This window comes from Trichoderma asperellum, chromosome 1 (assembly GCF_020647865.1).
Source record: "Trichoderma asperellum chromosome 1, complete sequence".
Classification (NCBI taxonomy): domain Eukaryota; kingdom Fungi; phylum Ascomycota; class Sordariomycetes; order Hypocreales; family Hypocreaceae; genus Trichoderma; species Trichoderma asperellum.
This window is the reverse complement of record NC_089415.1, coordinates 4,870,912-4,893,901: the sequence shown is the minus strand read 5'-3', so window position 1 is coordinate 4,893,901 and position 22,990 is coordinate 4,870,912. Positions and strand designations below refer to the sequence as shown.

General features: G+C 48.8%; 4 protein-coding genes across 4 annotated transcripts; 2 read left to right on the top strand and 2 right to left on the bottom strand.

The window, feature by feature from the left end:
* Positions 1 to 3,956: 3,956 nt before the first annotated feature.
* On the top strand, positions 3,957 to 4,234 carry TrAFT101_001506 (uncharacterized protein; the record flags this gene model as incomplete). The annotated part of the gene is made up of 2 exons (XM_066126346.1): positions 3,957 to 4,058; positions 4,124 to 4,234. The coding sequence occupies 2 exons, from the start codon at positions 3,957 to 3,959 to the stop codon at positions 4,232 to 4,234; spliced, it is 213 nt and encodes a 70-aa protein (XP_065982447.1).
* Positions 4,235 to 6,162: 1,928 nt separating this feature from the next.
* TrAFT101_001505 (uncharacterized protein) lies at positions 6,163 to 9,044 on the bottom strand (the record flags this gene model as incomplete). The annotated part of the gene is made up of 2 exons (XM_066126345.1): positions 6,163 to 6,212; positions 8,864 to 9,044. 2 exons carry the CDS (start codon positions 9,042 to 9,044, stop codon positions 6,163 to 6,165), a joined length of 231 nt encoding a protein of 76 aa, XP_065982446.1.
* A 10,536-nt stretch (positions 9,045 to 19,580) lies between these two features.
* TrAFT101_001504 (uncharacterized protein) lies at positions 19,581 to 19,868 on the top strand (the record flags this gene model as incomplete). The annotated part of the gene is made up of 2 exons (XM_024903566.1): positions 19,581 to 19,663; positions 19,799 to 19,868. 2 exons carry the CDS (start codon positions 19,581 to 19,583, stop codon positions 19,866 to 19,868), a joined length of 153 nt encoding a protein of 50 aa, XP_024762608.1.
* Positions 19,869 to 22,424: 2,556 nt separating this feature from the next.
* On the bottom strand, positions 22,425 to 22,855 carry TrAFT101_001503 (uncharacterized protein; the record flags this gene model as incomplete). Its single annotated transcript, XM_066126344.1, has 3 exons — positions 22,425 to 22,427; positions 22,520 to 22,683; positions 22,732 to 22,855. The coding sequence occupies 3 exons, from the start codon at positions 22,853 to 22,855 to the stop codon at positions 22,425 to 22,427; spliced, it is 291 nt and encodes a 96-aa protein (XP_065982445.1).
* Positions 22,856 to 22,990: the final 135 nt, after the last annotated feature.

Here is a 22,990-nt window from a genome sequence, read left to right as displayed (position 1 = left end):
AGTTAATTAAAAAAACAAAAATAAAGAATTTATTATACTACAGTGCTACTATACTAGTACTCACTCGAGGAAACGAAGCTGTCGTCGGCTCATCCTCACCCTCCCCTTGCTGTTTCTTTTTCTTTTTCCTTTTCTCTCTTTTTTATCTTCTCATTTTCCTTCTTTTTCAAAGCTTTGCGACAGGACTTGGACTTGGACTCTCGCTTGGCTGCAACAGGGAAAACGAATCGAGCGGCATCTCAACCCCCGGTCTCCACACGACTGCAAAACGGATCCCCGGTCCGGAGTCCTAGCGGGTGCAACTGCAAACCCGCGGTGCGGCTAGCGCTTCCTCCCGCTACTGAATCAAGCAGAGATGAAGGTGAGTCCATATGCATGCGTGCGAGAGTGTGCGTTAGAGGAAGGGAGAGAAGGGAGAAGACATATTGCGATTGAAGGAAAATAGAATGGCGGTGATGGATGGTGACAGCATGTGCCGTGCTGTAACGCTTCTTCCTTAATTTTTTTTTAATCTCTCCCTGCAGATGCGAGCGAGCAAATGAGGGTGGCCATCACATATTATATATGGAGAATATCGATGCAAGGCCTATATTAAATGCTGCCAGCTCGTGAACATCCGTCTTTCCCCCGCTTACATGTGATATCCTCGTCTGGACCTTTTTTTTTCCCCTTCTTTCTTTTCTCTTATTTACTCTTTGTATTTGCCTTTTATTTTACGTCTACCGAGGAATGAAATTGTGGTGCGAAAATACAACAGATTGCGTTTACTACTACCGACAACATCTCAAATTTCCCAAATAGGGCTGTGGTAAGTCAACGCTGAGTAACAAACAATAGGCTGGTTGCCCGTTTAAGACGAAGCCCGCCCTCTCTACAAGGCGCCCATGACGCCCGACGCACCACTGGATTTAATTACTGCCAAACCGCGCGTCCGCTTCTACCAGCCGGAGCCATGGCTACGCTGGTTAGCATTTGCGACCCGTCAGATTTGCCCAGCGAGCTGGAAACGATCGCAGGCGGCGGACTCCGCAACCTGTCATAAATGATAGATACGTAGGTAGATAAGCAGGTTAGAGTGTTAAGGGAAAAAAAAAAGAAAAAAAAAATAGGTAGGCAGGGGGTAGGGGAAGAAAGGTGACACATGCCACTGTTTACGCGGCAGATGCCTTTTAACCTACTGCGGCCAAGTAGCAAGCCCGCATGCATTTATTAGCACTCCTTGCTTTAAAGCCGTGGCTCCAATAGCGGCACAAACTCACTCACTCACTCACACGCTCACACACAAAGAAGCGAGTGCAAAGGGAAGAAGGAAAGACTAGCCAACTATGAACTTGGGCTAGCTGGCAAAGGAGAGATGCATGTGGTCTTCTGCCGGAACGGGCTTCCGGTCTGGCATAGTGCGCGAGAGGCTGAATCAGGCGGTGATTGGGCTTTTCGGGGCGGGGGAGCAGCATAGCAATGGTCATGTATATTCGGAGGATGGGACTAATAATAACAACTGCTACTCCGTATATGCATGCACGCGCGCAAAAACAAGGACAGCTCTTCCTTTTTTTTTTTCTTTGCTTTTCATCGGAAGGTCGACCACTTATAATTGCTTGTTTGTTTTCTCGAGGCAAGATTTCCTATTTCGGCATTGTACATGCTTTTCAGCTCCCGACACAAAACACAGGGGGGAGAGATATATGCGGGCCAATTAGAGGGTTATCACATCCCAGCCCGCATTGTAATTGGAGAGAAAAGGAAAGCAGCAAGAAAAAAAAAAAAAAAAAAAAAAACAAGAATAATGTGATGAAAATCCTGCTTCTACTGACCACTCCCCTATCCCCGTGATTTGCACGTCTTGTCTCGTTCCTGTTCTCCACGGTGTCCAGGTCCCCTACATACATACATACATTCTCTACTCCGCACTCTGCTGGTTTGGCATGAAAATCCCGAGACCGCCTCAGTGCAGTCTCAGCTCCACCTCTGGGGGGACAAAGTCTTGCGTAAAGGAAACTTATGCTGTTACAATAGAGGTTGAGACACCGGTTTGACAATTTTCTTGTTTAGGTCATGTGAGATGCAATGAGACATACACCTCTCTCTCTCTCTCTCTCTCTCTCTCTCTCTTTTTTTTAGTTGGGTTTTTGTTTCCTTGCGTGTTGAAATGCAGACGGCGATATGGCATGTGTGCGCGGAGCACGGAAGGCCTGCCGGCTTGTGGATACGGATCTAGTTGTTGGTTAGCCAGTTTTACCCTTTGGACCTTGAGACCCGACTTTCCCTAAGAAGTCTGAAATGGCTTATTATTCTCATTTATTTATTTTATTGTATTTCATTTCATTTTATTAGTTGTATCAACTTTCATACAGAGTATATATCCCTTCTCTTCAAGGCCCATCCGCCAGCCATACCCTGCCGCCTATCGTCACGCCACTTAGATGCCTATTTCAACTCCCTACACAACAGATTGCTTTTTCTCGATCCAAAACAACAGCTAACGGTTTGTGCATCGACAAACGATAGCCAGTAGATGAGAAATGTGCTAAGCTAGCTTGCGCCAATCTGTGTTCGGATCATACACGTACCATGTCGCTGTTGGCCCGGGTCTCTCTAGTCAATGAAACTCTGGGGGGAGAAGAGAGACATTAGACGCGAGGGAGGTGGATCATCGTCGACTCATCGCAATAAGGGTAACGAACTAATGCATTGATCTGACATGAATCTGGATTTTTTTAAGATATCTTGTCATATATGATATACTTTGCCCTACATACAGCCCACTTTCCAATCGCGCCTTTGTGAAGAGGCTTGCTATACTAAGCCATAGGTTTATTTCGTTTGCGTATACAACTATCCGCGCCCCTTTGAGGGTCTGGGCCGAAAGAGGAAAAGACTGCAGTATGTTGACTCAGATGAGTCGGATTGAGGCAAAAGGCAATGCGAGAATTCGGCCGATGTGAGCCCACGACTGTGTCTCTGGTGCATTCCTGTCCGTGCTGCCGGGGCCGTTTGGAGGTATAACAATGCCCAAAATGCGTTTGGGAACGCTAAGTCTGGGGAAAGCATTATTCTTCCCCTTGGACAGGCTCCATTGCTAAGACGCCCGGATCTTTTCTAGCTGCGCAAGCGTACCAGAGGCGCATATGTACATGTAGATGCGGAATGCTACCACGGATGCTGCATCAATTTGAACTCTGGCTGAATCTAGATGGTGCTGGTGCTGCTACTACACAAGCTCACTACTGCTATATCTATACTACATGTACGCAGTGAGGCCAGCCACCAGCCCCCCCAAACTTTGAGTTTTCCAGTGCCTGAGCAGGTACCTCGATAAGCGAGAGGCTCCTCCAGATCCTGTGGCGGGGCGCCGTAACCCAGGGGTGGCGATGACTTGCTGAAGTGAACACAGGAGGGCCAGAGACTTGAGACCGCATGGAGATTAAGAACGGGGCAATGAATGATAATCATGGCAAGGAGTGATTGTTTTAGTCGGTTTTATTTACATGATTATTTATTTATTGTTTTACCCATTTTTTGTTTCTTTATTTAATTCATCTGCATAAGGCAGTGGCTTATGAACGCGTGTACCGTTGGATGCAAACGTTGACTCTGATGCGTGCGGAGCGGTACCTGAGTGACAGCTACCAAATGCAGCGAGTAAGGCACAGTAGCTCAGCCACCAATGTACTCCGCATTGGAGGTATCCAATTGAAACCGATATCGCGATTGCGACGCATAAACTGGAGGAGTGCACGGGGCTTCTATTTTGGTATCAATGCAAAAAAAATTAATTTATTCGATAAAAATGAATTGAATTAAATTCATTTTTTTTTTGCCTTCTATTTTATTCATCCATGAATTCGGCGGTACCCGAATCCTGAATATCATGAGGCGAGGTCCAGAGCAATTAATCGCATCACATGACTCCAGTGTAAACCAGATGGATACCGTGGGTATCTCGGTTCATAGCAATGTCTAGAACGCGATCCACCAATAGAGGGATCAACCACCGTGTAGACTACATTGTATACGAGAAGAACTCCCTGTCGAGTAATGCAACTTTATTGACTCACGTGAATGCTTCTCGAGACCCAGAACTTGCCGACTATTTGCTGACGAAAGCTACACTGTGATACAGAAACAGGCGATCAACTCTGGAATTGAGCTTGGCGCTCCATTAGTGCACATCCGTGTACAGGGTAGCAGCAAGTTGATCAACAGGCCCAGACTCGATATGCCCGCCAAGTGAGCTTGCTGCATGAGCTGCCGTAGATCCATTGGCAAAGGGAGTCAGTGGCGATATGCAGCAACCATGTCTTTTACCGTTACACCTTGCTAGACATGGCAAGATGGTCCGTATTTTTGCCACCGGTCCTATCTGACGGTGTGCCAGGAGTAGGAAACGGCAGCATGGCTCCAGTATTTCGCATAGCCCGGTAGGAGATATATCTCGGGCCGGGGGTTCACGATAGCTCAAAGGAGGAGTGGCTTCGCCCAGCCTCGGCTCGATGTCTGACAAAGCACCGCACCGCACGGTATTGTAGAGCAGGCGCAAATACACATGCTAGCACGAGCTGGCATTTGATAGCACAGCGCACAGCTAAGACCGCACAGCCTAGGTTCTAGGTTCGAGGTTCGAGGTTGCATAAACTGACCATCGGATGATTCCTAGCTAGCAACATCGCCATACCCCGTAAATGCTACGGCGGAGCATCGCCGTCAACTACCGCCTCCACGCGGGGTAAAATAAGGCCATTTCCATTTAGGCGCGCTTCTGACACGAGCAGGATAATACAGGTACTGCAGAGTATATCGCCGAGGCTGAACAGCTTGCTCTGTTGCCCCTCCGTCCGAATTGCCACCTTCAGGCAGATGTTTGGAACCGGATGGAGAAGGCCGTGATGAACTGGACCCTGAAGCTATCGCTCCCTAGCCTCGTGAAGTGATACGGGACAATGGATAGACAAATAAAGTAAGCAAGTTGGTTGGTCTGTTATTGCGGAGATGCGTCAAGTGACTGCTGACAAAGGACGACGGCACGGTTCAAGGGAAGAGGCACATGACTTGCGCATTATGCTTTACCAAGGTAAACGGTGGACATTGGGCACGTTTTGGCGCGTGCACCTTGTAGCCTCGTCACTGGCGTCCTACGGGTAATCCACGGGTGATCTGGCCTCTCCGGAGGGGTAGCGCGCGCGACACGGCGCACTCCCGAACGATGAATTACTGGAAACGGTAGTGTAAGCGCTGTAACGGTACTGGCCGAAGAAACGAAAATCGAGTCCCTCTCCACCAGGTCGGGTTGATCGCGAGTGAGCATTTAGCTTAGTTTGGGGGTGTTTAGCAAACGGAGAGGGACATGTGCAAGTACTGTACTTTCACTTTGTTCAAGTCACCTACCTACCTGGTGTTAACATACTGGAGACGTCTTATCCGTGAGAAAAGGCGGTCGAGCTAGTCTACTCGATTGCTTGCATGAATCAAAGGGCAGGCCTTGGCCGATGGCTTTTTGCTCAAGCAGGAGAGGCTACTTTTGACAGGCCCTTTTCGGCCGATCTTTTGGTGAAGAGTGTAAGAAAGCGGCCTAAGAAGGAAAAGCGGGAACGTCCATGTTAGCTCAGCGTTCTTCTGGAACATGCAGGGCGGTTTCTTCAGCCAGGCCTGGGGGGTAGCATCGGCGGACCGCCTCTTTTTCTGCTCACTTGTTTATCTCTCTGCATCTGCAAAGCTAAAATCGATCGTGTACCTCCGGACGGATACAAGTGACGACACAGCACATACTGCTTGACATGTTGACAAGCTGGCGGCCTCGAGGGGGCCATGACTCGGCTTGAGACAGCTGCGCATAAACGGATCGCCGTGCAGCTGACAACGGAAATGATTTCCATGTTGCTTCTAGAAGATTGCCAAGTTCTGGCACTAAGAGCACACACAAGTCATGTCCCCCCCTTCAATTCTCTTCCTGTCTGCCTAGGAGAGGGGCGTTTGGCGTTTGAAGCCAGCAATTTCGGCCCCGCAGCCGGAGTAGCGCAGCGACGAGGCTACTGACCTGCTACGGGGTCGCTTTTACCTTGGTTGAATTGCTATTGGCCCTCGGATGCGAAAAGAGAGGCCTTGTGGTTCCTTCTGGGACATGCAGGGTCCGCCCCATGTCGTAACAGGTTAGTTTAGAGCGCGTTAAAAGCCGAGCAATGAACCGAGGACACGACTCATTCCAACTGATAAACCTGTTGCTCATCAGGGACCAACGTTTCTCGGCTGTGGCTGTTACTGTATGGAGTGAAATAACGGTCAAATGACGGGGGAAGGCTTGTGATAATGGAGCAAGCTGTGCCGTGTCCGTTGACTGTGTGTAAGTATACAGTAGCAAACTAGTTTTTGCATGTGGTTTCTATTTATTCCAGCTCGGTAAAAGAAGGCAAAAGGGAAAGAAGAAAAAATTGCTGAAGAAACCCACAATGTTCTGCGCCACAGGGCGCATGTCAAATGCACGCCACCCGTGCCATCCCGATTCGATCCGAAATGACAAGAAAGAAGAGGAGAACACCACCTTTGTGGATAATATATCTCATCTTGACAATTTTTTTCTCATCTAATGCAGGATAACGTAAGAGGCACATGTCGGTATTTCCCCTGTGCTCAATAGAATGCCTCATGTGGGCGCGCACATCCACAGACAAACAGGCAAACAAGCTGCAAATGGAGACGCGGCCCCAGATGAGTGAATATTGACGGACAAATACATCTGGGCTTGTTCCTGTGACCGCCTGCTGGAATCGGGGAAATGGGGCCGGCAAGGGGATACCGGGAGCTTCAAGACACGTGGATCCCAGTGCCTGAGGCTCCGTGCCTTTTTGTCAAGACGATCCGGCAAAACTTTTACTCTGGAACGGACGGATTGAGTGAGCAGGTGTGTATAGATAGCGCGTGGTCCTTTTGGTGAGGCCATCGTCGACTTCGGGGAACCTAAAGCCTCGACCTGCCATCACCTGCCAGGCCGGGTAGTGGCGCGCCGCCGCCCCGGCTCTTGAGGCTCTCTCGTATTATTACGTATACGGCCACAAGCTCCGCAAGCTATCAAGAAGGCCTGGTTGGTGACATTTCATCACGGCCAAAGAGCGAGGGGCCCAAAAGCCTTCTATCCACTTGTCGGTGGACTAATCCGGTCCACAATCTGCTTGGGTACCGATACTCCGTAGAGGTAGAGGCCTCTTTTCCCCCCTCTCTGTTCAGCATCCATCGCAGGTTGCATGCCCGTAATCGAGCGGATCCCCGATTCCCACCTATCGAGAAAAAAAAGAGAATAACAAGAAAGGATATTGGCTGGATGGGAAGGGGTGATACGAAATTGGAGCGCTAGGAAGAAAACAAAGGGCTCGGTGGGGGCAAAGTGGAATTTTTCATGGTACAATTTTTTTTTTATTCTAGCAAGTCTCCGTAACTAGCCCAAGCTAAGGAGAAAAAAAAAATTTGAATAAAAATAAAATAAATAATGGGGGTGGTTTTGACACAAATCGCTGGATAAAAAAGAAATGAAAATAAAACAGATAATAAAATAAAATCAATTGGGAATTTATCCAGGCGGTGGAATTTCCCAGCCACTAGATCCCCTCCCAGGCACAATGGCACTGCCGTCAATCACTTGCTATCAAAACCGGATCTGTTCAGACTCCTTTGTTCCACACGTTGGATTGCAACGGAGACTTGGCCCGCCCACTTCGGGCCTTTGTCATGAGAAGTAGCTCCGGACAAACGCCGTGAGGGAGCTTGAGCTTCCGTGTGTTATTGATTCAATTCATGGACGAGGCAAGTCGACACAACGCGCCTCGCGGTGCCAACCAGTCGACGGAGTGAATTGAATTGATGAATTGATTGTATACTTGCATTGAACGTAGCTGGCGAGTGAGCTATGAAAAGAAGCTGCGGAAGGGCTACGGGCGAGCCGCGGTGCTAGCATCGCCGTAGCGCCGTATTCTGGCATGTGCACCACCACCGGCAACGCATTGTTGGCAGCCATCATGAACAGCTGCTCTCTAGATAGTATCAAGATTTCATCCAACGTGCAGCTATCTATTCTGGCGGCGTGATGGACCTTGTGCAATGGCCATGCTGGTAGGGCTGGCATGCTAGAACGCCCCCAACATGCTTCTTTTTTATGCGCGTGTGTTTAGTCGAGGCATGCGCAGTGTCTATTCTGTAAAGTTTAATGTTGTGCATACATAGCATGCAACGGCATCGAAGCCGATCAATTAGCCCTTTACCCGCCTGCACGCGCGGGAGAGACTTGGTACCAGATAAACACTATGCATGTCTACGATGTTTGTGACTCGCGATGAGACCAGGGGTCTCAGCACCTTTTCCCCCAGTCTCCCTGATATCAAGGGAGCATGAAGCTGTTATTCAAGGTTATTCAAGCTCGCACGGTTTGTGAAAAGCTCCAATCTCTCTCTCTCTCTCTCTTTTTTTCTCTTTCCAATTTCATAACGAAATTATTTGGTAATTAATGGGTTACTTCGTTATCATGTTGCTCAATGGTGTACCATCTCGTCGGGATTCCGGTGGTGAGGTGAATAGGACTGTGTAAGTGAATGGTTTATTGTGAGATTTCTGGGCATCGGTCCAATTGCGCCAGGCAGCAGCAAAGGGAATGAGCAGCGGGTGTGCGCAACCACATTCATCATTGCTGTTGGCTGAGAGGAGCCAAAAAAAGAAACGAGAGCAGAAAAGGAACCAAGATGAAATAAATAAAAATAAATGAAATCAAATTATGTATAATAATATGAATTAATTGCTACTGTATAATGATTGCATCTATCTGTTGGTCCAAACAAGGGCAGGTTATACATCCTCCCCCTTCGCCCTGCAAACTCAATCGTACCACGTCCAACAACAACTTCCCAACTGCCACTACCCCGTATTGCTGCCAATGGCGTTTCAGCCCGCCTCCGCAAAAACGGTAGAGAGCAAAAAGGAGGCTTGGGGAGAGGCTTGACCTGGCTAATGAGGTTGAAGCATGTTGGCCTGCCCGTCTGTGCGGCCATAAGCTTTTCCACTTCCATCTGCGTCGTTCAGTTGGCGATTTTGCTTCGCTCCAAGGCTGCGCCCGGCACCGCCGACGACTAAATCCGGCTCCAGACTCGCTGGGCGTTCGATCTGCTGGCGACGGTTGACGATCTGTGCTGCCAGCCCGACTCTCTAAGACGCATCCAACGCCTCCGTCATGTGGTCTGCCAGGCACGGCCAGCCATGCTGAGACAGCAACGCCTCTAATCCGATTCTTCTTCCCAGACCTGGGGCCATTGTTCGAGACCTATTGCCGCCAACAGGACATCGCCGGATGAGGAAGGCTTGACAATGGCCTGTCGCCTTGTCCGAGAATCATCGAGATTGGTCTGCATCTTGTCGAATGGCTTGAGGACATGATGACCCGTGAATGAATGCGCAAAGTGCACACTCCATCCGGGGCCCCGGCTTTGGATTCCATATGGCAACTCCTCCTCCAGACTTGGATGCCACTGCGCCCAACCACGGCACTTCTCAGGAGCAATCGGGCGGTCCTATACGCATTCATTGGCGGCTGGCGGATGACTACATGCTGCATAATGGGGGCGGAGGTGCGAGTATAAACAGCAGGATGGCTATGGATAAGGCAGGTATGTTTGTATTGGATGGCTTGTAGCTGCACTCCTTACTCTGCGGTTCTCCATAGGACGCTCTTAGCTAACAAGCCTCGTTTAGGATGACACACTTATCTTGCCGTGCAAATCGGCATCGTCAACGAATGGTGGTGGTGCCTCTGCAGGCTGTACGCTAATGTGGAAGCATTGATGATGATAGCATCACCCTGCCAGGAGGGGGGAGAGGAAAAGGGAAACCGGGGTGAGAGAGACAGACAAACGTTGGCATATGCTGCCAAGGCAGATTGCTCTTTTGAGGCAGCGCTCACCAACCCCTTCATCTCTCCGCGTTTCTCTTCCATGGGACAGTTACAGGCTGGTGCGCGAAGCTTGGTGCCGGTCATGCGTCTGAAAGCGATGAACTGGCACTCCCCCGTGATAAGGCCATTCTACGATCTACAGTGCGTCTAGGCGCAGTCAAGCTCACCGGCTGCCAGTTGCTTGTGTCCATGTCGGCGTCCCTTTGATAGCGGGTTGTCGCAGCGATGCCGCCATGCCGGCTGCTGCACTAGCATACAGTCGTTGTGGGCGTTTGTTTGCGTTGCTCGAAACAGCAACTCAGACGTACCACACGATGTTTTCGCTGCTCAAGTGACCGCCTACGTGGCGGCTGCAGGATGGCGCCCGCTCCGCCTTCCCCGCCCCTGATGATGCACCCATGGACTGATTGTCCAAAAGAGCTATCCGCCACTACAGAATTCAGCCCCCAAAAGCCTGATCCGGTGGTGGAGGTGCGTTTTTCCAGCATCCAGTCCATTCCTTAGGCTGTTTCATGACCTTTGGCCCGGAAGCCACTGCTACTACCTGAAGGGCTTCACCGACGATTTGGCGAGCTCAGCAAAGACAGATACACACCCCCGTCAGATGATGACTCCCTGCTGGACCCCGAGAAAACACGCACTGGACCCTGGATTGAGTCGAGCCAAGAGGTCACAGCGACTCAAATCCCAAGTGCATTGAGACGACGGGCAAATCAACAGCTCAGACGGCCTTGTTCAACAGCGAAAGAGTCATCATCCATCAGTTCTGCGCAGGCGGCTGATTCATATCAGGATGCCTACTGCATGCTGCAGATCCCGCAGCCCTTTTTGGGCGAGCAGCATGCACACAGCTGCGGACCGTAGGGCTTTTCTGCAACAAAAGCTTGCAGAGCTATCCATGCGATGTGACGCACGATAGACGTACTCGATAGTTCTCGGTTGTGAAGGGGGAATTGCGCTGCAACCAACCGGTCAATGCTAACCCCCCCATTGCGCTCTGCGATTCTGCCGCGACCTGAGCATTGACAATCGGCCCAAATTACGTTTGCTATTACATGTGTTTTACCATATCTTTTGCGCATTCTTGGCTCTCCAGACCGCAGCAGCCCCCATGTGCACGCGCAAGTGGCGCTTCGCAATGTCTAAAAAAAAGAAGAACCTGACACAGCGCGACCGGCCCGCACCCGAGATCATCTGATCGCGCAGAGCTGCCTTGCTTACTTTACCGCAGGGACTAAGACCCATGTTTGATAGGCGGCAATATACCTACTCGAAGGCTGGTGTGTGCTGGCTTCACGAACCTTTGGGGCCCTTACAGCTTTTCCCCGGAGGAGGGAGGGTGGTGTCGTCGTATGTAAGCCGCGGAATGCTACCGCACCGGAGAGAGACGGCTCTTTTGCTCGAAGCAGATTTAATACGTCTCTTCTGATTCTTTCGATCAATCCATCCCGTACAAGGCACCGAGAAGAAAATTCTAACTCGTCACATTCACATTTAGTGACAAGCAATCCCCTTGGCCAAAAAGCACGCCATTTCTGCTGATGGCCTTGGGGAACCCGCGTGGGGGTTTTTTTTTGCACCGTGGGCAGCGGGAAACTTATTGGCTGAATTGCGCTTCGCTTTGAAGCGGACCAATTGGCATGGCAGAGGGTCTTTTATCCCTCTACAATTTCATTTCCCCTTGTGCATGATGGCGCTGGCTACGGGATAATACGAAAAGGCGGCTTCTCGATTCTGCTTTCCATCACCGAGGTCGCAATTTTAGCAGGCAATCAACCTGTAACCGGGATGTACAAGGTTGCCGAAGGAGGGCACGTGTAAATCGAGGTTTTTTTCTTTTTTGGAAGAAGTTCTCCGGTATCGCCCGAGGGAAGCCGGCGAGAGGCGCTCTAGGTCGGCGTCCATGACCTTGTGAAAGAAATTAGAGAATAATAATGGTAATTCTGGTTCATAATATTATCCGAGGATAAGCAAGGGCTATTGAGGTAGGGTCAAGCATCTGATCTTGCTGGGCTGAGCTGGGCTGAGGACGGGAAGCAGCTGCAAGGATACACTATCTCGAACGACACAGCATCAGGGGAAGTAGTAATAAGGATAGTAACGAAAAATAAAAAAGATATATTAATATTAAATAAATTTTTAGTGCCGCCATGAATCTAATAAAGAATATTTTTATTTTATTGTTAAATAATATATTATTTATCTTCAGCCAAGCTGAGACTTGACATGCTTGAGTTACACACTGCCCATCTCTATTCTTGAGCGTATCACAAACGGTAAGATTTGGCTACTGTAGATAGAAGCGAACGGGTTGTACCTCGAAAGAAAAATTACCTGTTACCTTTTTTTTCAATTCACATGAGCAATTCCAGCGAAACATCTCAGAGTACAGCGTGTCACTGCCGGGTCAGGGTCGTCGGACAACATACATACATCCGCGCCATCTCATCTGTTTTTTGATAGCCTGGAGATTAGGCGTGGACAAAGACTAGAGGTGTGGTTGAACATGTCCAGACGATCAACTCGTATTCAGTTCTCTGTGTACGGAGATACGCATTGGCTTTTCATTTATAACCAACCAGTCATTGATGAGTGAGGCTGTGGCTTTTTTTTCGTGAGGTGAAGGAGCTGCGGATTGACCTGGCGGAAACCAGCTAAGAAGCAGTTTTCTTGGTCCTATTTGACTCTTCATAAGTGCCACTGTGTGTCTGTAATTTCCAATGCTGCTCAGACACGAGCTGACGTCTTTCGTTCAAAAGGCCGTATGAGAAGACGATTGGTGAGAAGCCCTCATGTTCATCAACATGGAACAAGCACTCTAGGCATGAAAGGGAGATTATGACGCACACGGGATACGAGTCTCGGCTCAGTTCGTCCGCTTCAAACACATCGAAGTTATTCCGGATGAGCCTGTTGCCGATTCGACCAGCGTGACTCTCTTCTGTGACTTTGTACGCACGCACAATTTCTGATGGCGGTGTGCTGTTGCGCTACCCTCTTTTTTCCCTTCTCTTACCATGTTCATATCCTTTCTTATCTGGACACGGGTGTGAAGAAACAAAATGCTGGCCGAGGTTACCCCCCCGGCTCCCTCTCTCTCTCTTCCCCTGTAGAGAGTGCTATCCCATTGAGCGTATTGGATATAGTACATGAGAGGGAAAAAGACGAAACACCGCAGACGGGAGCCAACGTATGCCCTACAGGGAGATGCGGCGATGAAGGAAGCGGCAGGATTGAGAGGCCGAAGCTCTGCCTAGAATGGCGCTTTGATCACGAGTAAATCCCGGGGGGGGGGGGGGGGGGGGGGGGGGAAGATGAGATAAAAAGAAAAGTCATTCCCGAGATGGGAAGCTGCTTCTTTGCTCCGTGGGAAGAGATGTTTGCTTTTGTTTGGCTGAGACGGGACGCAATGCCGCGGCTGCCCCCTCCTGTCTGTTCGTCTTTTCTTGCTGTACCAATAGGTCTGAAGGATGAGAGAGAGTGTCACAGTGCAGTGAAGCAATGAGGCGTCGGGATCCGTCCACTTTCGACATCTTGAAGGGAAAAAGCAAGTGGAAGGTGATCATGTGGTTGCTGTTTGTCCGAGGGCCTTGTCGTCTTTTCCTAGGATCAGGCTTCTAACATGACATGATATCGAAGCAGCTTGGCGGAGACACTACGACTCAGTATAGAGAGAGCGAGGTGTCAGGCTCAGGAATTAAAAAATAAAAGAAAAGAAAGGAAGGGGAAAAAAAGAAGAGGAAGAAACAAGAGCAAGACAATTTTTACTCTTATTTTTGTTCATTTACTTTATTCTTATTTTTCCTTCTCGAGAAGCGCCCAAACTCACCAGGGAAAGTATAAGCGGGCGCAACTGACAAGTCCCGAAACCCCTAATTTTGCTCTTGTGATTGTCCTTTTTTTTTTCTTTTCTTTTCTTGAGCGACATGGACGAAGGAAGCCGAAACTGTCATTCTTCGGCGATGGATTAGACAGGGCCAAGGCTCGGCCATGAGCGGGAATTCAAACCGAGCTGACGATGAGCCGGCCAGGAATAAGCCACTGCGTTCACTCCAGCCCTTCACACGACCAGCGCCAGCGTTGCACAGCGCGCCGGCGAGAGACGCCACCGATTGTGAGTGTGCTGCGTTTTTATTTTTTATTTTTGTTTCTAATTTTTTTTTTAAATCATTTAATTATTACGTTTATTCTTCTGCCTTTTCAATGTCTCTTCTTTCTTTAGCTGGCTGACAGGTACAGTGTCAAAGCAATGGCTCTGGCCTCCACGAGGCCGTGTCTCATATCACGCCCCCCAAAGGACTGCGTGTCTTGCTTCTTCGTCACACCGACTGTTTTGGACTGCCGACTCAGCTCAGGCCGTGAACGTGACCTCTTTTTTTTTTTTTTTTTTTTTTCGTAACATCTATTTATATTATTATTTTCCTATTACTTTTTTTTTTTCTTTTCTTTTCTTATCTAATGGTATGGTATCCTCATTTTTTTTTCGGTCCCGTCTTGGCGGCAGCCTGTGCAACGGCGATAAAAAGCTGGGGAGGGTGGCGGGGGATGTCCTATTTGTCCAATTCCACGCTTAGCATCGTCTCGTCGTTTTTGAAAATGAGGGTGAGGTAAGAGAGAAATAACATGTGTAAGTCGCTAAGACCGGGCATCTGCAGTGTTACAGCGCGGTGATTATGATGCACTTTGAGAAGGGTGGGCTGAGTGGAGGGGGGAAAGGGTTCTGGACCAATGGGTTTTGAAGAAGCTGGTTACTCTTGGGGGATGTTGGTGGGAAGTGGCTTGGAGGTGAACTGGACGAATGAGATGGGAGAGTGGGAGAGAGTTACAGTCAGAGAGGATTCGGGGATGGATGTGTTTCTGGGAGAAACTTGAATGACATAAGAGTCGGTGGCGTATTACGTGGGAAATGAAGGTGTCGATGTAATAGAGGTGGGATATTTGATTGCTTAACGTATTGAGTTAAATACGAGCGATGGGAGTTGGAAGATGAGAAACTGGTTCAGATATGAGTAGAATAAAAGAAAAAGACCATGGTAGTTAGGAGTAAAAAGAAGCTGAGGTGATATATACAGTGGCATATACAGAGGTGGCGGGGTTGCTTGTTGTAAGTCGGTTCATGTATGTAGCAGAATCGATATTAGCAGTGGGGTGATGTGTATCATGTATGATAAAGATGAGAAATATTACAGCTACAAGAAGCATTCACCAGATGGATAATCCTCCGCATCGTGAACGTGGAAAAGCACATTTGTAATTTGCATGGGTTATAGAGGTCGTTCTATGTCTAATTGTGGATGTAACGTCATAATGCACCTGCCGGAACATACACTGAGAGCGTGAAGATATGGCAAGTTTCTCACATCTGGTTCTAAATGGACAATAAAATAATGCAAGATGTTGCCCTTTTTCTAGTCATGTAGTTGAATCGAATTGCATCTTACATGCTAGCGCAATATCAAGGATTTAGTTGAATTCGCTAAATCAACAACTTACCCTACTCCATATATGCTCCTAGCTAACCTTGACTCGCATTTCTCGTTTACACATCTAGCTACAAATGCTCAAGCTAAATGTAAATTTTCTTCATTTGACACCCTTATATACGTCTGTTTTTTTCTTGCTGTTGAGATGAATGTGTTTACCCGTTCTCGCTTCAACGTGGAGAGAATATGATTCTATAATGCGATCAATTAAATACATTTTACGGAGCACGCATCCCTTAGCTATTAGGCAGTTATAGCGTGGACAATTCATAAGCTAGGCATTTGCATCAAAACATACACAATCGTATGGTCTCCTTCTACACTCTTCATCTAGAGGCCCAACATCGCAATCTGTTGTCCGAGTCTCCCGAAGTGCTGTTCTATAAGCCAATGTAGAACACGCCAACTACAGCGTTCATGCGTGTATGCGCACCAATGACATTTCTCTTCGTTCCAAACAAAGTAATCCGAACAACCTTGCTCGTCTTTCTTCTCAGTTGCGAGCATAAATCCAAGCCATCACATATCTTTCTCTCCCCACAAACAATAGAGAGAAAAAAGACAATGAAATATTGCATTCGGCAGGGTGGTCCGATGGGCCGGCCCCGGTAATCCCGGGCTCGTTTCCACCCCGGCCGGCCTCTTTCTTTTTACCAGGGGGGCGGAACTGGTCGCTGCCTTGACCCTGCCCGATACTACAATAGGTATATGTGCACTCTATAATCGTACGTCTTCGGCTTCGAACAAGTAAGCAATCGGGATATTGGATTGCATTTGGCCGTTTATGGCATGGCAGCATATCAAATGAACGCTTTCCGCCTTGGGCAATGTATCCGGGAATGAGGGCAATGTAAATTATTCACAGCGCTTAGACATAGGTTAGAGACAGACGGCCAATTGCCTGTGCGATGGAGAACAATGGTGTCAGATCTGGGCAAACTGGCTTTGACTCGGGACAACATCAGCCCGTTGAAAGCGAAAAAAAAAAAGAGAGCAGACGATGAAAGTGAAGGCCAGCCGAGATGATAACATCCCAAAACGATAGCATCCTCACGTGGACTGCTGCAAAATCCTGGTCTCCCGGTCTCTGCAAGGCGAGAACCCCACGAACAACTTCCAGGACGCCGTGGTCTTGTATAATGCAACTGTGCATTTGAAAGCCGTATTACGTAGGAGTGCGAGTGCCGGGCGGCATCGGTACTCGTACTTGCGTATGTAGCACTACGATGATGCGGCATGTAAGAGCATGCATGCATCACCGGAGACGCCGCAGAACCCTTGAGCGTCAGCGGCAGCAGCAGCAGCAGCAACCCTTGTTGTTATTCCAAATCGTATCAGGACGTTGCAGTTGATGGCTTATCCCACCCCCTTCCAGACTGTATCAAATGTCGCTTCAGTCAATGCCCAATGATGCAGAACACGTGCCTTGCGTTGCAGAAAAGTCCCTTTCCTCCGAGTTATCAATACGGCATTATATGGGGAATGAGAGTTGTCAGCAAGACAAATCATGGGTAATCCAGAGCCGAGACATCAGTTACTTCTACATATATCACTTTCTATTATCTCAGACTGAGGCATCTAGCCGGTGTTTACAATAGAGTCAATGATCTCCGCCGGCTTGATGAAATTGTCCGGCGGCAATTCGCTCTATTAGCTCCAGAACCAGTTCCTCGCGTAAGAGAAGGCAAAAACGCCGTCTCTGCTGAGCATTACTCCGTACTCCTTACGGACTTTCTGGGGAGGGGGGGGGAACACTATTCTTTTTACAAGAAGACACAAAGGCGACGGGGATTTTTTGCTGACCACGACTAACAAGTGAGATTTACTAAGGGCTTGGATCTTCGATCACTGCCTTGCTTTTGTCTTGTCCACCATCTTCTTTTGGCAGTGCACTTACTTGGAGCAATGGATAAATAGCTATCCCTGCACTCCTTTTTACAAGTTACGCGATGGCCCGGCCCGTGTATAATAACATAACTAGGCCAATTTAGCCGGGAGAAGGCTGCCAGATAAAAGAATAAGGGCGAGGCCCCCGCGGTGAGAAAAAAGCTTCGGTAAGGGTCCGAGGCTATGATTCTTTTGGCCTTGTATCAAAGACACATTTATGCGCAGCTCTGCTTTGGGATGAGTGCAGGTATGGATGGGGGTTCATAGATGGCCGGTCACATCTCAGATTGCTCAGGAAACCGCCAAGGCGCAGGCCATGTATCCCGTTTCACGGATACGGTAACGGGTAACCATGGCCTTGGATTCCGGGTGTGGGGGTTACCTTTTGCTTGTAGATGGGGTGATGAAGCCCCCTGTGCATGTGGAAGCAAGTCTGACGCTCGTTTGGGAGGGAGGTGGAAGGTAGCAGTGGTGGTGTTCGTGATGACGATGATGCTCATTGATGAACGATGACATGACGGGCAGGGCAAAAATGACAGCCGGCCAGATTATGCGCCCCATGTACTGTTACGGGAGTGCCACGGCCGTATGGTATCTCTTAGAGGTAACGGTGTGAGTGCCCTGGGACCACTGGCATTTGTGACAAGTGCAGTCGCCTCGTTTGTGTCGAAATGGATGTCTACTAGATAATACCAACCCAAGGTTTGCAGTAATAAAAAGACTGTTGCATATAGAAGAGGCCTTGAGTGAGAGTCTTCAGTAGCACTTGCTAATTGAGCAGATTGAGCTCAGTGGAGTTGCTGCTGCTACTGCTGCTACTCGAGGCTGGACCTGACGACAACTTGCATGGTCATTCGTATAAGCGTCTTTTCGAGACTTCATTGTACCATGGCATAACTCGATCATCGAGCACAATTGCTTTCGTCAAAGCTTCTCGCTTTTCATCAATCTTTGACAGTTTCTGTTTCAAAACTCTCAACATTGTTACTGGGTTTCCCCAGGTTATGACGACATTCGATGCGCAATGCTCTCCATTTGTGAGAGACGATGCTTGTCCCAGCCGCACGGTAATGCTACCATGCTCTAGCATCGCGGTGCCAAGGGAAAAACGTTTTTATCGAACCACTGGAGTGGTTTGGAAGTCGCGCCCTTGCTGTTTAAATATAGTGATCGCCAATCTGCTGCAACGCTGGTCTATGGAGAAGCCCAATTGAGATGAATCTTTGCTCTCTTCTACTGTTCATCTCGCCATGGCAATTTCAGATTTGTGGTTTCAAAGTAAAACCATGGCATATGGTGAGAGATTGAGCTTTTTTTGCAATTGCGTTGAATACCTTGTTCCGCATTCCGTCTTCACTGCCAGAATTAAAAAAGGCAAAAGGAGCAGCCTTCGTTGCATTGACCCCTTAATAATGCAACTCTGCTTTTCAATCCCGAAATACGTCCAGTACAATATTCAATGTTATAGACGGCCCGGGAAGCCTCCTGTCAAGCGGGCACTCTATCCACTCACCAGACGAAATGGCATACCGTCGCCGGACCGCCTCTCGGCTGCGCCTTGGCGCTACTTGAAACATGAAGATCGCCATAGTAGTCAACCTCACATGAGCATCCCGTATCTCTAAAGCTGTTGCCTTAATCACAGACTCCACTGACATTACGGTCGGCCAAACCAATCCGGAAAAGGGAAAGGGATTAGACAGAGAGCGATGGGTCCAGGTGAGAACACCAGACCGAAGTCAGATCTTTGTCGGACCGATCTGGGCAGCACGACAAGAAGACGAGGCGAAAAAAAAAAAACAATTTCGAGGCATGTTATTTCATTCTTCCCCTGCGCTCTCTGACAGGATAAAAATAATTCTCCCATGAGAAGTCTTCCTCCGCGGATGTCCGGCTTCTTGGCTAATTGGCAATAGGGGCGTCGAAAGTGAAGCCTTACTTGGTTGCAAGGTCAAACTGTTCACATGATAGACAGCCCTTCGGATCGAGGAAGCAGTGCTCTCGCTTAAGTCTCACTTTTCTTGGGGGCGCTGCTGCATAATAGAAGTCTTCTCGAAAAGAACAGGGCTACGCGGTGCTGTTTGACCCGCTATGCCACCTCTTCCTTTCTGACCAGCCCCCCCCCCAGCCCAGCCAAATCGCAAAGTGCCAGGCTTGCACATGGGAAAATTGCTACCTACCGACTGCCGAGTGGTCGAGCCGAGTCATTGTTAGAGATGTAAAAGTCACTCTTTCCGGTTCCGGTTCCGCCAGCAAAAGCCAGGATTTGAGGTTATACCCAGGACGGTATGTCGATATGTGACGTGCTCAAATTGGTCGCCACCCGTGACTGGCAGCCCGCCGCCACTGTTCTTGCGTCTCGTGTTTTCTGGTATGATCTTTCTTTCTCACCATCAGGAGAATCTTGATTTCTGGTCACTTTCGATGGGTTGAAAGCTTCCAACAACGTGCCTCTGAACAAGCATACTGATAAGAACAGAATTGGAGAAACTGATTCGCTGAGCAGGATGCAAATGCTGGACGGCGATTCCGAATGTGCTAGGCAGGTCCCTCTGCGGCCCATAAAAGCACTTTGAACAGGGCCGACCAACTGGGGCGCTTCTTGTCATGGCGGAACTCCAAACCATGTAAGCCAGGGTAGACGTGTGAAAACCCACTGCCAGGGATACGTTGAGGCTATTATTCTTTTTCCAATTATTCCTTTTTTTAAAACAAAAAAAATAAAAAGAAAAAAGAAAAAAGCGATTTTCATTTTTTTTTTTTTTTCGAATTTCATCCTAGCAAGGCCCCAGAGGTCCCAACCCACCGTTTCGGACCGTCTCATTCAAGTTGATATAGCCAATGCTGCGGCGTCCAAAATACCAGTACGTATCGTTTTAGGCCCTCTTTATTGTCGCGAATAGGTCGTAAAAACGCCTGCTAGTATTGCAACGATCTTTGAGCGCCAGTACGCCACACCCGTGCGTGGCTTCGTGCTAAAGAGCTGTCGCTTTGCAAACTTCCGCCAATCAGTCAACTCCCCTCTATTTGAAGAATGCCATTTTCTGTACCGTCACGAGTGAGATGAATTCGCCGACGGTAACGGAAACCTTTCGAGCCGACATAAGATAATATGAATAAAAAATGAATTAAAAAAAAAAAAGAGATATTATACATACCCATGGAATAAAATTAAGGAAATCTCAGTGGACCGCTAAAAAAAAATCTGCAGCCCGAGGCCAAGGTGACAGACCCTGGACTGATCACCACGTTTTTCAAAAGTGCCTCCTTTTAGCACGCCGGAAGGCATCCGGTGGCCGGGGGTTACACGACCCCATGCTGGCTCTTGGCCTTGAAGACCTTGTGACTTTGGAGCGATCTGGCTGCACAAGGATAGAGCACGGAATCCGTCTTCCCTTTTCTGGCAGGTTTAACGTTACGTGGGAATCTGATCGATGACACTAGCTCGTTCACAGAGGAGTGCCTCATGTCGTTGGCCAGTAAGGCGCTGAAATAAGGTCGCCTGCAGGACTGCACGGGAAAATACACTGATTATGCCATCTGCATTAGCATGGCACTATTGTTACATGAGAGCTTGTAATGCTCTCTCGGAGGGTTTCTCGCATACCTCTCGCCAACAATCGCTGATACTCGCTGTAATACGTTTGTAAATCGCATAGAATTATTGCGTATGCTTGAGTCCTAATCTCGTTTCCCTGGCACATGGCCCCCCTGGGGCCAGAAGCACGAAATGCACGGCAAAAAGAGGAAATAATGCCGCCCAAGAAGTGCTTGCAGGAGCGGTAGGATAGCCAGGCGAGCCATGCGTCTGGGAGTCGCATCGGATATCGACATGCCTTCTCATTGGACCAAAAGGGGAGAGCCCAGCAAAAGCGGATAGCCCATGGGCTTGACGGCTGCGGCCCATAGTGCTGATGGCAGACTGCATCGAACAAGGCTGATGTGCAAATTGGCTTTGGTCCCTGATCGTCTTGCGCAAGTGGGTGCCTTGGCCTGGAGCCCCGTCTCAACGTTGCCATATAAGGCTTGCTGAATAGGAGCCTAGTTTTGCGGAGGACGCCAGTGTCGTAAAGTGCAATTCGCATAGACGTGCATAGTTACCAAATCCATGGTAGTTCCTGAGTCTCCATTTGGCTTGATAGAGCGTGATCCGCTTCCTTGAAGGTGATTAAGCCGTTGTTGCCGTATATTACAACTTACACCTCCACGAAGATAATGCTATGATTTCCTCGTTCCGGTAATTTTCTGGAAATAGTGTGTGCTGTCACGGAGCCCTTCCGGGCTATGATTCCTTCAAAGTCTTGGTGGACGCCTGCATGTCACTTGAAGCACTTGCAGACGCAGACGCAGACGCAGATGAGAGATTGGCTTACTCCCGGCCGTCCCGTCTGAAAACGAGTTCTGCATAGGTTCCACAAATCAAAGTATGCAGTTGCATTCTGGATTACTCGATATAAAGGGCATAGTTCCCCGTAAATACCCGAATGACAGCGAGAATGATTCTACTTCAAACCGCCCCCATTGATTTTTTTGAACCGGCCCATATAGGAAAGAGGCTCACGGTTTGGCATCCAATCATCAATTCCAGTGTTTTGTCATGATGAGAGCCCTAAGATTTCTTTGGTAACACTGAATTATCGTCGAGAGATTCATGTAGCTTGACAAGTGGCATCTCGGATTCGCTTGCAACTCTAGCCCACAGACCCAATGCATATAAGCACGGCACTAGCGGTTGATCCTCTGGATCAGGAAAGCCAAAATTGCATCTGAGACCACTTGTCGTATTCTGCTGATCTTCTAGAACCAAAATGTCAGCTCGTAGACGTGATCCGCGCGAGTATCTCAAGAAAGGCTGTTCACACTGCTACCTTTGCCTCGACCTCTGTGGTTACGAGAAGGCCTCATCCATTATAGCGTAAATGCAACCAATTACTACCATGCGAGTGAGAGGCCAGGAGCAGAACACGTGCATCCAGGGGTGATCATCTCCCGAATCTCCTCGGTGAATACCAATCTGGAGGTACAGTACATGTACACACTCCTTTGTATGTATAAACGAGCCAGCCTATCAAAACCGGTTCGGCGATTTTGCGGGGGAACGAAGATCGCGACCAAAGCCGCCTAGCCCCGGGCTACTAGCCACAAGTTAACAAGCTGTTGGTCGCTGTTTAAAAACAGAAAAAAAAAAAAAAACGTGGGAGATGGGGTCAAGACGCATGAAACGTGCCTTTAGGCCCGCTCGCCCAGAAAGCTTGACAGGCTTGCGGTTACTGCCGTTATGTGAGTACTTTTGATACATTGTAAATAAGAATGGGAACGTGCTTTTGTAGATCCCGTTCCGTTTTGCCACCCCCATTGGAAATCCGGAGAGAATGCGCCACTGCGACGAGGCTAGGAGGTGGCATCAGGTCCATCAGCAAGCAATGCCACGTTTGTCACGTAGATTTGGAATAGACGAGGCTTCGACCGAGGGCAATGCGCTTTTCACGTGGCCGCGCCGCAGTCGGAGAAACCCCCAGCCACCAATAAGCTGCAGCGCCTCATCTGACCTCTTGGGAGGCATGTACTTTGTACACTTCTCTATCAACGACACCAACGGTCAAACCGAATCCAGTCGCCCCGTGCAATCTGTTTCCCCTTTCGGGCCTGTTCGGTCTTCCATCTGTTTTCCCTCCGCCGCCTGATATGTATGCTTAGA